This window comes from Rousettus aegyptiacus, unplaced genomic scaffold (genome assembly GCF_014176215.1).
Source record: "Rousettus aegyptiacus isolate mRouAeg1 unplaced genomic scaffold, mRouAeg1.p scaffold_m13_p_2, whole genome shotgun sequence".
In the NCBI taxonomy this organism is placed as follows: domain Eukaryota; kingdom Metazoa; phylum Chordata; class Mammalia; order Chiroptera; family Pteropodidae; genus Rousettus; species Rousettus aegyptiacus.
The window spans coordinates 26,407,432-26,422,192 of NW_023416295.1; the positions used below are offsets into that span (position 1 = coordinate 26,407,432).

The following is a 14,761-nucleotide window of genomic DNA, read 5'->3' on the forward strand; positions in this document are numbered from 1 at the left end:
TTTAAAACACAGTCCTTAGGATTGAGTTATCAATAGTACTGACCCTGTGCCCAAGACATGCTGGACTTTTAAGATTTATAAATACAGGGTTAGACATCTTGGCTGTGGCAAAGGTTACAATTCCCTTCCTTCCATAAACTTAGCCCATAGGGACACACTGCTCAAACTCATGAAAGCAGGGCTCGCAAATGAGTACTCCACTAACAAGGGGAGCTGGTGAAGGGGTATGGATGAATAAACACAAACCCAAGCTCTTAAAGACCCAAGAATGGACCGTATCCATCTGTGCAGACCCAGCATATAACACAGTGCCTGGTGGATAGTAGGTGCTTCAATTTTTTTTATTCATTTGAATTAAATTGAATCCTTACTAGAAAAACAATGCAAAGTATGAACCCTATTGATGTCGTACCCAGAGACTTCTCTTCATAAATAAAAAATTGCACATTACTTTGAAATGACAGCAAAATGAAAAATGCAGCATATTCCTCACTGTTTTATTGGAACCCAGTTACCTTATTTAGTACAGAATCCGGCAGGGAGGCATTTGAGCCAAGTTTCTATCATTACTGTTCTCATCAAGACATTCTGTATTAAGCAACTGCTTATTGCCTGAACCAACCTGAAACCCAACTGTTTGAAATTTGGGGGGACAGCATGAGCTCGCCGTGACACTTCTGTATTACTGTTATCCAAACTGTTTCCTACAACCCATCTGTAACCCTAAACTGCTAGTATCCATTTTAGGAAGCTGAGAGGTCCTATTTTCACTTGGAGAAGAGGGTGGGTAGGGAAAGGGATAGGCAGGGTAGGGAAAGATGAGAGCCAGGTTCTCCTAGAAACCATGGCAACTGAAGATAGGCCCTATTGCAGACTGGAATATGTTCTCCACAAGAAGCTTCTTCTTTTTTCTATCTTAAATCAAAGAGAAAAGGAAAAATCCCATTTTTCTCAGGTGCTTAATTAGCAAAATAGAAATGCTAAACTATTTGTAAATGACCTAAAAGTCATTTAGCAACCACAAGGGCATTCTCATAGTAGCCAAAATGATTTTACAGTAAGTCTTTAGCTTGCCGTAAGGGTTCCATAATCCTGGTAAGTTCAAGATACCTGATCCCTATGTATAGCTGCACAAAGAAAAATATTAGATGCTAGAGAAGAGAAGAAAAAAAAATTCTTAGTCTCCTATGTCTTTTGTTTTCCTCTTTAATCACCTTTCTAATTCCTCTACAGTTTCATGCTTTCATAAAACCCTTCCAGGATAATCTCATACCAAAGTTTGTAATGACAACAATTGGGGGAAAATTCATTTTTACTAATGGGACAATGTAAGAATATAAAGACTAGAAAATGTGACTTAGGCCACATTTACCCTAATCTTGTCCTTATCTGTATATATATATATATATATATATATATATATATATATATATATATATATATCCCGTTTAATCCTGCCAGCAGGAGTCCAGCTTTGGTATGGCCATTCCTTGCTTCTCCAGCCTCTGGTACATTCCTTTACCCTATAACTCACTGTTTGTCTCCTCCCTTTTGTCTCAACATTCTTAATGTGACAACTGGGGAATCTGTCCCCTCAGCTATGGCCTTGGGACCATATCTCAAAGACTTCTCCCATGGGCAACACTTTCAATATTTCCAAATCTACCTTAGGAGCCAGTCTTGGAGGACCAAATATGTGACAGAAAATGACCAAATATCAGGTCTAGAGGTAAGTGGGTGAACTCTTGCATAATCCAGAGACGTCTTATCTGGCTTATCCCAGGTCTAATGAGCCCAGTGAGCCTCTACTTCCTCTGTCATATTAGCATTTAAGTCAATGATAGTCATGGGGCTCAAAGTGAGACTATCTTTTGAGTTATTTCTCTGAGATCTTGGGTATTTGGAAACCAATGTGAACTCCATAGTAATAGTCATTTGAAATTCTTACTTAGTTTGCTGCTTGTGTTTTATAGAGTTGGGGAATCGATCTAACCTCCAGCACTGTTTCAGGGTCCTCCTCGTAAAATGGTCAGTCAGAGAATAATACGAATCCAAAACTTTGTCTAGACCTGTCTTTGCTGTTGAGTTAACAATAAAATAATAGCCAAATCTTTCACACTGCTAATTCTCAGAGCATTCAGAATCTCAAATCGGTATTACCTGGATTGTAGTTAGGTAGTTTGGAAACTCCAGGCCAGGTATCCTCTGTAGGGACTCCCAACACCTATATAAAGACAAAGACAGACAGAGAAAAATGAGGGGGAAGACAAGGTGATGAAGTGGGTGTGAATGCAAAAAGGACAGATCAGGGAGGACTAGGGAAGAATCAGACGTAGGTCACATTACACCACAGCAAAACTAGGTATATTCCTACGTTCCCGTGATGGCTAATTTTATGTGTCGACTTGCCTGGGCTCAGGAATGCCCAGAAAGCTGGTAAAACATTATTTCTGGAAGTCTTTCCAGAAGAGGTCAGTATTTAAATCAATAGACTGAGTAGAGACCCATCCTCGCCCATGTGTTCAGGCATCATCCAAATCACTGAGGGCCTGAATAGAACAAAAAGAGAGAGGAAGGGCAACTTCTCGCTTTCTCTTCTTAAACTAAAATGTCCATCATCTTCTGCCATCAGATATCAGCGATTCTGGTTATCTGGTTATTAGGATTTCAGATTCTGGGACTTATTACCAGCAGCCCCCTCAATTCTCAGGCATTTGGCCTCAGACTGAATTATACCACTGGCTTTTCTGGTTCTCCAGCTTGCAGATGGCTTATCTCAGCCTCCCTAATTGCAGGAGCCAATTCTCATAATAAATCTTCTCTTACATATCTCTATATATCCTATTGATTCTGTTTACCTGGAGAATCCTAATACAGGTTCTGAGTCTGTGTTTTCACTAACTCACTTGTTATTCTGAGGCAGATCATACAACCTTGCTTAAAGTCATATTCTTATCATTAAATATCTGTTGCATGACCACCATACATTAAGATGCTATGTTAGAAATTGGGGATATAAAGAAGCAGAAGTGACTATCCCTTTGCCTTATATCAGATGAATATATATCTGTATATATTCATCTCAACAGCTTAAATTATGCCTCAGCATGGGCGTTCAGCTGTTCCGAGATGAGCTCAAATTTAAAAGAGTTCAGATTACTGACCTTTAGGCAGTGGGACGTTGGCTAAAAATGTTCCCAAATCTAACTCTAGTCCTTTTACCAAAGTCATCTCATCTGCTTGTTTTTTTCTGTGGCCAGCAGCTTGGAATATGGTACTGGTTTTTAACTCATGGATTGTAATAGTAACCACTGCAATATAACTCTTCTTAGAAGTATATCTCTATATAACTCTTTTTAGAAGCATCTCTTGTAGAAAGAGTCTAGTGAATCCATTTGTAAAATGCTAGATACAGATGCTAGGCCAATCGTTAATGGCAGGAAGTCAACTGACTGATAATAAGGAACTTCTGCCCAACAACTGACTCATACTAATCAATGAGGAATCCAGAATCTTAATATTTGCCAGCTTGCTGACTAGGACTCTGGCTGAGGGATACTTTGTAGCTCTTGTTATGGTCCTCCTCAAACAATAGTTACTGAATACTAGTATTAATTAAAAACATCATGCCAACCAGGAAAATCTTTCTTTGGCCCATTCTCTAAACAAACTGAAAAGCCCCTGAGAGGTTTATAGGCTCTTCTTACCAACCACCCTGAGCCTGAGGAAACACTAGGAACCCTGGAATCCATGTTGAAAAAATGGACTAATTCTTTCGTAGGTGAAGGCCAGAGGATGGGTAGCTAATTCCTTTTTTTTAATGCGCCAGCTTAGGTATTTACACAAGATGTGCATGTAAGCAAGTGGGTGTGATTCACATATACCCATACATCTTCTGTTGACTGGCAAAGCACAATGAGAAGAAGGCAAAGATAATAAAAAGAAAGCAATACAGGAAATAAATAAATACCACATCCACATTTTTTCTGAGGTGAATGTTACCAGAATTGTTGGTTATTTTGTATTATGTTTAATTAAAGCCAACAAAATGAATACCAGTAGTTTTTAAATATTATGCTAAATGCTTTAAGCTTGAGATTTTAAAAGTTTAAACAAAAATTCGATGCCCTTTATTTGGAAATTTGAGGCTCAGTTTCTATTTGAAAGTTATTGAATTTGTTTTCACTTGAGAAAATTACTAAATCTCCACTTAACTGTCTGGGAAACTGAAAACCAAAAATTGTTGATTTACTCCCTCCCTGAAGGCTCTTAAAAGGCAGCTAGCAAGTGCTGTGTTTGAAACCACAGTGGGCTGCAGGGGCCATTTTATGCCTTTGTTGGAATGGAAACTGAATACATTTTGATTAATGGATTTAAAGTCTGCAGAGTTTATTTTATTCTGATTTTAGAACCACATTTATTGAAAGAATTTGATGTCTAAAAAATTGATCAGAAAGCAGCTATTCAGATGTGAACACACACACACACACACACACACACACACACACACACACGCACACATAGAGTTATTTTAAAAAGATGGTAAGAGAAGAATTAAGGACTTCTCATTAAGTCTTTATTCCTAAGAGTGAGATCTCAGGATAAATGTAGAGGAAGGCTGTGGTTAGAAGTTAGCAGATTTAGAATGAACACATCGCTTTCAAAGAAGTCATTCCTATACCCAGTATCACAGAACTGGAAATAAATTTCTTATTTTCATTTGTGTAGACCACATTTAGTAAAAACAAATTCAGGAGCTGTATGTAATGTTTAAATTTCTAACCTGCTTGAGACGTAGTAGTGCTAAAGATACACTGCTGAATATGGTGGCTTTTTCACTTTGGCCTCAGAATGTGAAACTACAGACATGATAACAAAACTTTGGTTTCTACCTCCTCTGACAGGATTGGGGGAAAATGAAATATAGTGAATCTTATTTCCTAGTGCCCTTAAAGTATGGCTAATCAATATGGAAGGAACTATCTCCTTGATCAAATCGAAAGTCAACAATAAGCTATACAAGTTGACAACTTAATAAATAACTACCTGAGAAGGGGAGGAGTCTAATAAACAGAGAAGACTACTATGGTTTAAAATGATAGGAGCTACAATATTATCTTTACATATTGTTTAAATAAGTTACATTTTCATAGAGTCAGAAAATCAAATACATGTGGTCCCCAATTTACTATGGTTCAATTTAACCAGCGGTCCCCAACCTTTTTGGCACTAGGGACCAGTGCTCGTGTGAGAATCTAATGCCTGATGATCTGAGGTGGAGCTGAGGTGGTGATGCTAACTCTGGGGAGCGGCTGCAGATACGGACGAAGCTACACTCGCTTGACTGCCACTCACTTCCTGCTTTGTGGCCTGGTTCCTAACAGGCCATGGACCAATACCAGTTCACAGCCTGGGCTTTGGGGAATCCCTGAACTTAATGATATTTTCAGCTTATGGTGGGTATGTATTGGGAGGTGACTTATCATGAGTCAAGGAACATCTTTAACATTTAAGATGCTGGAAACCCAGGGAGGTTGACTATGTGACTTGCTCTACCTCATTACCTGAAGCTAGAGCTGGGTTCAGAATGCATGTCTCCTGACTGCAGGCTAGTGTTATTTCTAATATGTTTACTTGTTTTAAATTTGTAATGAGTTGTCATAAATGTCAAAATAAAGTCCCTTTGATTGATTGCAGTGTGATAAGAATAATAGTGGAAATAAACATGGCTTCCTGGGCAGGAACTGTAGGACTGATTTGTTAAGACATGTTTGTTTTTGCTGCATCACTCATGTTTTGGCACTTTATGTCCAGAGTCAAGTCCGAATTCTTTCACGTACTGAATTACCTAAAACATCTTCAGACGGCCAGTGTCAGTTAACAATGCCAGTCCTGGAAACTTCAACCAATAACCAGAAAGCCATTGGGTCGTGGGAAATGTCTAGCCCATTCTTTCTGTTCTATGATTTCTAAGTGCTGTGCTAAATGCAAAGAACTGTAAAATGATTGCTTTTAAAAGCATGATTATTTAAAGATAGCATGTAAAATAAAAAAATCAGTTTATATACAACTTCTCAAATATCCTAATAACATACCTTATTTCAATATGACAATTTATATGAACTAACTACACATATATCCTTTCACATATATACACAACGTATGTTTGTTTCACATGTATTTACTTGTACTTCATCTTTGACACCACTGAACACTTAGACTGAACACTTGAAAGCACAGATCATTCATTTTTCTTATGCTTCCTTTTTTCCATGCCTTATCATTTCTTATAAGACCTTGTAGAGTATTTTATGTGATGAGTGTCCAATAAGTGTTGTTTACTAATTAAGTGACTAAGAACTACTCTTTCAGTGTGTTAAGGTCATTACAAGGTCAGGTTTAGGCAGTGCTAATTGTGATTCCTCTATTGTGGACAAGAAGTAATACCAAGTGGAAGAACAAATAGGTTATGTATCAGGAAGTGCTTTTAGCACTTAGGTTATTGAAACATCTGTACAATAATAACTTATATGAGAAAGGAAGACAGCATTCTTTGAGCACTTTTGGTGCATGGAGCTTGTTATGCATTTGATCTTATGGAATCCTGACAGTAAAGTTAGAAAGTCATTATCACTAGCCCCATTTAACAAACAAGGAAACTGAAGTTCAGAGGGACTACATAACTTGCCCACATTTATTTAGCTAGAAAGGGGCTAAAAGTCAAACCCAAACTCCAAAGCATTATTACATTAGGCTATCTCCAGCTTAGATGATGTTATGGCATCCAGTGATGCTGTTTGAAGATAGCATTTATCTGTCTTGCAGGGGAGTTTTGGAAAAAAAATCTTTTGGTTTGAAAAATATTTTCGTAGTTTGTAAATGCTTCCCAATTTTTCCTATGCTCCCTTGTAAAAACCCCCATGTTTCTAAAAGAAAATTTTAATGGCAATGATTAACCTCTATGAAATGTCTTACCCCACTCTGGCAATATTTCCTAAGATACCTGCATCGGAGGCTGTTACCAAGAATGCTCCAGATAGATACCTGCTTGAAGCAAGCAAACTTGAAAGGAAGCAGGATCCAGGATAGCAAGTGATTTTTTAAAAACCCAGCTTAAAGCATTTTTGACACATGCTAAAAACATGGACGAACCTTGAAAGTGTTATGCTAAGTGAAAGAAACCAGACATAGAGAACAAATTCTGTTTGATTCCACTAACATAAGATACCTAGAACAGGCAAATCATAGAGACAGAAAGTAGATGAGAGGTTACCAGTGGCTGGGAGTAGAGGAAAGGAGAGTTATTACTTAATGGGTATGAGTTTTTGTTTGGGATGATAAAAAAAGTCTTGGAAATGAATGGTGGTGATGGTTGCACAACAGTGTGGTTGCATTTAGTGCCTATGAACTGTGTGCTTAAAGTGGTTGGAAGAATAAATCTCACATATATTTTATGACAATTTTAGAAATTAGAGAAATAGAGAAATATACAGATGACTGATAGCATACAAGCTACAAGAGACATGAAAATGAAGTACATCAGGGTGCAAATGAGGCAGGGATAAATAATAAAGAAAGAAATAGAACAACACACACAAAAGTACATCGACACCTTAGGAATTTCGTTTTGGAGATGCATGATAAATACTGTATTTCTCTCACACTAACATGGTAAGCCTTCGTTTTTATTGGGGTTCTATGAAAAGTTAGTGTCTTGTCTTCAGTTGATAGAGACCTAGTGCCAAATATATGGTAGAGTTAGAGCTGGGGGTGGGGATGGCAGGGCAGAAAAATGTGCTTAAGTATTAATGGCAGAAATTTCCCTGGGAGACTGAGACAATAATAAAAGAAAGCAAGTGGATTCATGGGCTTCTACAGGACAAAGGAGGTTTCCTGACCGCTCATTCCCAAAGTGCTTATTATACCTGTGACAAACACCACAGTTTCCACAATCTTAAGACATGTCTTAATAGCTCAGAACAGATGGACTGCATCATTCATCTGTAAGGCAAATCTGGTTCAAAGTTTGAAATGCAGATATTTCTTCTTCCCAAGAGGAATTCTTCTCTTACCTCCCAGATCCTCTCCAGCTGTTCAAGGATGCTGGAAACCCCAGGAAACAAAGGTTGACCCTGGAACATTTCAATAAAGATGCAGCCTGCACCCCTAGCAAAGGAAACAAGAGTCAACCCAACATTTTCAAGGAAAACATACGTGGACAACCAAATTAGTAGCATTTCTTCTCCCAAGAAATATTTGGGTTAGTTAAATAGAGGCCACATGCTATTAAGTCTTGGACAAAAAATAAAGTCCCTTTCTTAACCAAAAATAAGAATAGCTTTTAGCTTTCCGTTAAACTGGAATGCAGCCAGCATTTAGAAACGAAGTATAGATAACATTTTGCCCCATTCAAGCTCATTAACTATTCATTTTATGAGAAGCAGGGAAGGTACTAACTCTCCAAATTGAATGCTTTCTTTCACTGACTCTAAGATGCTATTATTGTATGTGCTATTAAGAAACAAAATACCTGCAAGTTAAACTATGACATAATCAGAATGTTTCTTTTATACTTACTGAAAGGGCTGTTATATATTTAATTAGACAGATTATTTTGGCATGTCATTCTTGTACATGCAAAAAATGGAACATTAAGTGAAAAAAATTGGTTTAGGTACTCCTAAAACTTTTTCACATTCTGCATCTGACGCAGACACTTTGATGTCTGTGTTTATCCATGGTATCGTCCTCTATATCAGGAGTTTGATGACACAGCATGTCTTAAAATAATCCATTAAAGAACTAGGAGTCATTGGCACTGGGCTCCTTAGCTGACCATGCAATTACATAGAGTTATCCTACTTTTGCCTCCTGCTTAAAGAATGTTGCTAAGCATGTCTGGTTCATTCTCTCTCCACAATTGTTTGGTTCCTAGGGGTTAAAAAAAAAGAGAGAGAGAAGAAAAAAAGAAATAGAGAAAAGAAAGAGAAAAGCTCTCCTGTCTGCAAGGCTTTCTTTCAAGTCACTGATGCCCGTTCTGCAAGTTTTGATGCTGGCATGTTTGATGTTCACACATATGCAATGGTAACTACAGTCACAAGTGCAGCCTGGCTGATGGCAACTATGAAATGCTACCGATTGTAAGATGCATCCTGATTTAAGATGTACCAAGAATATGTACCTTAAAATAGAATAAATAGAGTAAAATATGTTTCCTTTCCTGTGTAGGGTAAGGATAGCAAGGAATAAGATTTATTTTATTAATAATTCACATTTTTATTCTTGTAAGTCTTCTGAGTGATAAAAATGGTTCGGGTGACAGATTACAGAGATTATCCCCATGGTCCAAGACTTTGACTCCAAATCCCTTTCACCATAACACATAACTGTGCAAACTCCTTTAATCATCTTGACATTTTTTTGTGACATGATAAAGATATTTAAGTAAAATATTTAATTATAGATCGTCATATTATTAAAGATTCATTTATAAAATTTATTTATATAGTTCAAATATAATCTTTACTGTTATTCATATGTATTTATTACATATGATATATCTTTACTTTTTCCATTTGACTGTAGATACATGTTATTTAATTTACTTAAAATTAATTGTATAGGAGAAAACAGATTTCTTGATAAACAAGTTTAAGAATAATTTTTATCTTAAAAATTATGGGTCTGATTTGGGTAAAGATTGTATATTTTTTAAAAAATTCAAATTTAACTGTATCTTACATCAAAAGAGACAAAAACTATTTTCGTGAGCCAATATTTGGTTTGCATTTAAAATCATCGACAGGCTTATTCTTAGGATTTTGTATATATATAAATAAAAGATATCAGACTGAGTTTTACAAGCATTTTTTTTACCCTCAAACAACAGGTTGTTTTTATCCCCAATTTAAAAAGAGCCAGTTTGGATACACTGGCCACCATATTTACTTTTTACCGATTTTTCATGTACAAGAGGCAACTCGATGTGTGATATGAGGCTTGATCAGACAAATGTAACTTAAGACTATAAGTTGAATAGTATCCTGAGGTAAATTTTTAGAATTATTGTCATTTTAAAGCTTCTCATTAGCTTGTTAAACACGTATGTTCTTTTTGTATCTTATCTTTAAAGCAACAGATATAAAAAGTATAAATTAAACAATATATGGAAGAGAATAAAAGTAATGGGAAAAATGTCAAATGGTTAAAAATTATCCTGGTTGCTAGTAATGGTTAACTATGAGATAAGCCAACTCAGAAACTGAGTCAGTGAACACCATCGAACGGTCTCCAACCACCATCCCTCACACTTTCTCTGTATGTATGTATTCAAAAGGTCTTAAATCATTTCATTTTGAAGTGAAAAAATAAACATATATATGCTATACATATGCATATGGATGTATGTATGTATTAACGTATTTGTAATAATTATTTATTAACTGATATAAAACAAAAACGAAAACATACTGGGTTTTTAAGACTTGAACCAATGCTCTATCTAGGACTCTAACACCTTCCAGACACTTCAGGGCCTCACAAACCACTAGGAGACCTGAGGACATTTTAAACAAGGTTCAAAACCATAATCATTACTAGGTTTAAATCCTGTAGTCCACTTCCCACTCCTCCCCTCAAAAAGCTTTCATTGCTTATAAAAAAAAACTTGTTGCCTTTTCATGGCTTTTCATATTTGTGGCTATAGGGAACCAAGAATAAAGTCCTTTTGTTACACAATTTCTTAGTGTCCTTCTTCTTCTATTCCACTAGGATAGTGTACAAAATTCTGTAAAATATACTAGGGAAAGCTGGATATTAAGGCCATTGTGCAAGCACTACAAAGTAACAGAAGATGTTTGTGTTATGGAATAAAATGCTACTATTTGGTTGAAATTCTCCATTTGCATATGGTTGGCACCATATAGGCATTCTCTTGAGTCTTTCTCTTTAAGCTTCACTTAAGGGAGGGTTAAAGCCTTTCTCGCCAAACTAATCTAGAGTCTAAGATTATATGTATATAACCCACCTGCATACACGAATGCACTTACATCACTTATAAGACAAACAAAATCCCTAAATCAATTAGAGTTTAGTACCTGGAATATCCGTAAGTACCACAGATATCAATGTTTCGGTAAGAAAGTAAGTCTATGCATCTCAAGTTCGAAAGATGAAAGGGTTTTCTAGGTATAAGCATTGTCCTTTAAAAACTATACAATTCATCTTTATATTTTTGTCGTTTGTTTCTCAGAACCATTTTATGTTTTATTTGCTTCATAAACAGGTCATGTGGCTTTTATATTTTTTATCTGCTTCTTAAACAAGTCATATGGCTATCATCTATTTTTCCCATCCAAGACTAGCCTTAAGCAAACATTTTAAATATTCTGAACATTCAGGTCCAGATAGGAAACCAGTTTCCTATTTCCTTTTATTCCTGTTTTGTTCTTAAATCTTTTTTCCTATGGCTCTTCTTACCCTACATATCTTTAGGCTTCTCAGAGGATTTCTGCTCTGTAGAGATACCCTTGAGGCAGCCCATGTAGATGAAGGGGAACTTCACACGCAGGGAAGAAAAGACCTGATGGCATCAAACAGTGAATCCTTCCAGAAAGGAGAGATGTACTGGGCCATTTCATTGCTCCAACTGCGGTTCTTCAGTCAAGTGAGAGGAAACAGCTTACATGTTTTCTGCTTTTTCTGGCTCTCTTCCTAACCTTTTCTCTATTCTGAGCATGAACAAATTCTTCCATAAGAGAGAAAAAGATTCCTCAGATTCCTTAGGCAATCACTGGGGAAATAAACCATCTTAGGAGTTTCAGGTTTTCGGAGGTGCAAGGAGCATATAAAACTGTTGTTGGGAGAAATGAATCAGTATTTCATCTTTAACTGTTGAAGTTAGTTCAGAACGACGTAATACTGTATGCAGAAGTTACATGACATTTCCATTTGCTTTTCCCTGGGCCACTCTTTATATTTGGAAGTTTGCAATGAAATATCTGCAGTCTCTCAGGCAGAAATAACTTTCTGTAGTCCTAAAAGTCGCAGCTGCCTGAAGTCCGTTTCGAAGAGGACTTTGTGTACCAAATAAATCCTTCTTTAAAATCCAGTTTGCCATCTCAAACCTTGAAAACATTATAGCGAATGAAATAAACGAGATATGGAAAGTCAAATATTGTATGATTCCAGTTTATGAGGTACTTAGAAGAGTGGAATCGTAGAGACAGAAAAAATTAGATTGGTGGATACCAGGGTCTGTGGGGAGGGGATGATAGGGAGTACTGTTTAATGGGTACAGAATTTCAGTTTGGGATGATAATATGTTCTGGAAGTGGGTAGTGGTGATGGCTGCACAACAATATAAATGTACTTAGTGCCACCGAATGGTACATTTGAAATGGTTGAAATGGTAAATTTTATGTTATATAAATTTAAACACAATATGAAAAAGGAAAAACAAAAACATAACAGTGTAATCATACTAAAACATTGAGTTTTTCTCATTGAAGTTACTAATGGAATCTTTTAAGGTCTGAAAGGGTAGCAGAAAGAGAAGAAAAGATGAGGGATTAAAGAACTTTGGTTGTTAAGTGCTGGAAATAACCAATATGCCCTACTTACAGCTTTTCCATAATCTAACCATTTGCTCTGCCCCCCCCCCCACTGGCTCTGCTGCTACCAGGGCTCATTGTGAATAAGAGGGTCTTACACCACCTTGCCAGAATTAGTTTCTTTAAGATAAAGGCTCTAACGCTCACCCACTGTCATCGGCCTCCTAAAAGGCATTCATTTTGAACCCTATGAAGTTGCATGGTCTAGCAAAATAGGAATTTGTTTTCCTTTTTTTCCTTTGTCAATTGGAAATTTTCTCCCTACTCACTTGCCCTCTAATCACTCTGCAAAGGAAAAAAAAAAATGGGGGAAGGGGCATCTCAATGTCAACGTCTGATATCTGTCTGTCTGCCTGCCTATCATATCATCTATTTCTTCTAAAGCAGTAGAGAATAAGTTAATGATGCCGTGAATCTTCACCCTTAAAAATTTACATTATATTTTCTAAGAACAAAAGCACTCTCTTACCTAACAACAGTGCAACTATCAAAATAAAAAACAAGAGTGCATTATCAAATTCAACGTTGCTCCAATACCACTATCTAATTCATAGTCCATATTTAAATGTCACCCGGTCGTGTTCCTGAGCCCCCTTTCCCCCAGGATCTCATCTAGGACCGTGCATTGTGTTTAGCTGGCCTGTCTCTTAGTTTCCTTTAATCTGGAACAGTTTCTCAGTCTTTATTCGCATTTTAAAACCTCGACCCTGTAGGGAAACAGAAAATGCCACCCCCAAATATGCCACTCTGACAAAAGGACTATTTTGAGCTGAAGGCCATCAAGAAAAAGCAAACACTGGATGAGCTCTCTGCCTCCCCATTTTTGCACGAGAGCAGGGCATAAATAAATTCCCCTTGGAAAGATGTCTCCTCATCCTTCCTTCCCCCCCTTTTTGTACCAAGAGGGGAGAAAAACCTTCTCACCAGAGACAGAGATGGCGCCAAGAAGAATCAACATCAAAAAAAAAACCTTGCTTAGCAACTCTTATCTACTATTAGGGTCCCCCACAAATTTACTTCCCCACAACTTATGGCCTTTGAAAAGTCCAGAAGCCCCTTTCTTTTGTCTTGTCACTTCTACAAATGCATTGTCCTTTGTCAGAATGGTATAAAAGCCTCTAAGCCTAGCCACTTCTTTGGAGGGTTTCTCTTCTTTCTAGGGAGCCACCTCGCCCATGCCACATAATATTTTTTATATCAAGTCAAATTTGTATGCTTTTCTCCTGTTAATCTGTTTTGTTGTTGTTTGTCAGTTTAATTTGCAGGCCCATCCACTGAATCTGAGATAGGGAAAAAAATTTTCCTCCCTTACAATCCTTTTAAAGAGTGAAGGCCAGTTACACTGTAGAATGTCTCTCAAACTGAGTTTATCTGATGTGTCCTCATGATTTGATTCAGGTTATGCTTTTTTTTTGCAAGAAAATGTAAATGATATATCCTTCTCAGTGCATCATATTAGGAGGTATACATGTCAGATTGATAATATTAACTCTAATTACTTGGTTAAGGTAGTATCTGCCAAGTTTTTCTACTTCGAAGTTACTATTTTTTCTTTTTGTAACTAATAACTAATTTGTAGAGAAGTACTTTGAGTCTATGTAAATATGTTATTTCTCATCGAATTTTCTCCTCTAGTTTAGCATTGATGAAACTTGTTTGAACTAATTACTATCGTATTACAAAAAAAGTGATTTTCTAACTCCATCACCTTTTCTCCAATTATTAGTTGACATTCCACTATAAGCCGCTTCCTTTCTTAATTATCTACCATGTAGCTATCTTTAATACAGATTTATGTAGTCTTATTTTATTCAATGGGTTATTATCCATTACCCTCTTTATAGTGATGCTCAAATATTACCACCTTTGGCTAGTGGGAGTCTCTTCAGGCTGCTTCCAGTGTCCTTTTGACATAGTCTCATCATTTTTTGATCACTTTGTCAAAAAATATTCTGACCTGACAAGTCCCTGACCTATTTTATACTTTCTCTGCCCTAGTCTTAGAATCAGTCATTTCTTCAAAAAGTCCTAGTTCTTTTTAGCAGAGAAAGGTATTAAGAAATCAAGATCTGGGTGGCAGACCAACATGGATGTAAGGTACAACAAAACATTTCTTTATTAATCCACCTAGCAGAATTAAATGCAAATTC

At 36.7% G+C, this 14,761-nt stretch overlaps 1 protein-coding gene across 1 annotated transcript in view; it reads right to left on the reverse strand.

The window, feature by feature from the left end:
- Positions 1-14,761, reverse strand: part of CDK15 (cyclin dependent kinase 15) — a 75,704-nt gene that overhangs the window by 33,228 nt on the left and 27,715 nt on the right. The window contains exons 9-10 of the mRNA XM_036237900.1: positions 8,073-8,166; positions 2,161-2,224 (exon numbers count right to left, since the gene is read on the reverse strand). Of these exons, the coding sequence (XP_036093793.1) occupies positions 2,161-2,224; positions 8,073-8,166 (158 nt within the window). The remainder of the gene's footprint in view (positions 1-2,160; positions 2,225-8,072; positions 8,167-14,761) is intronic.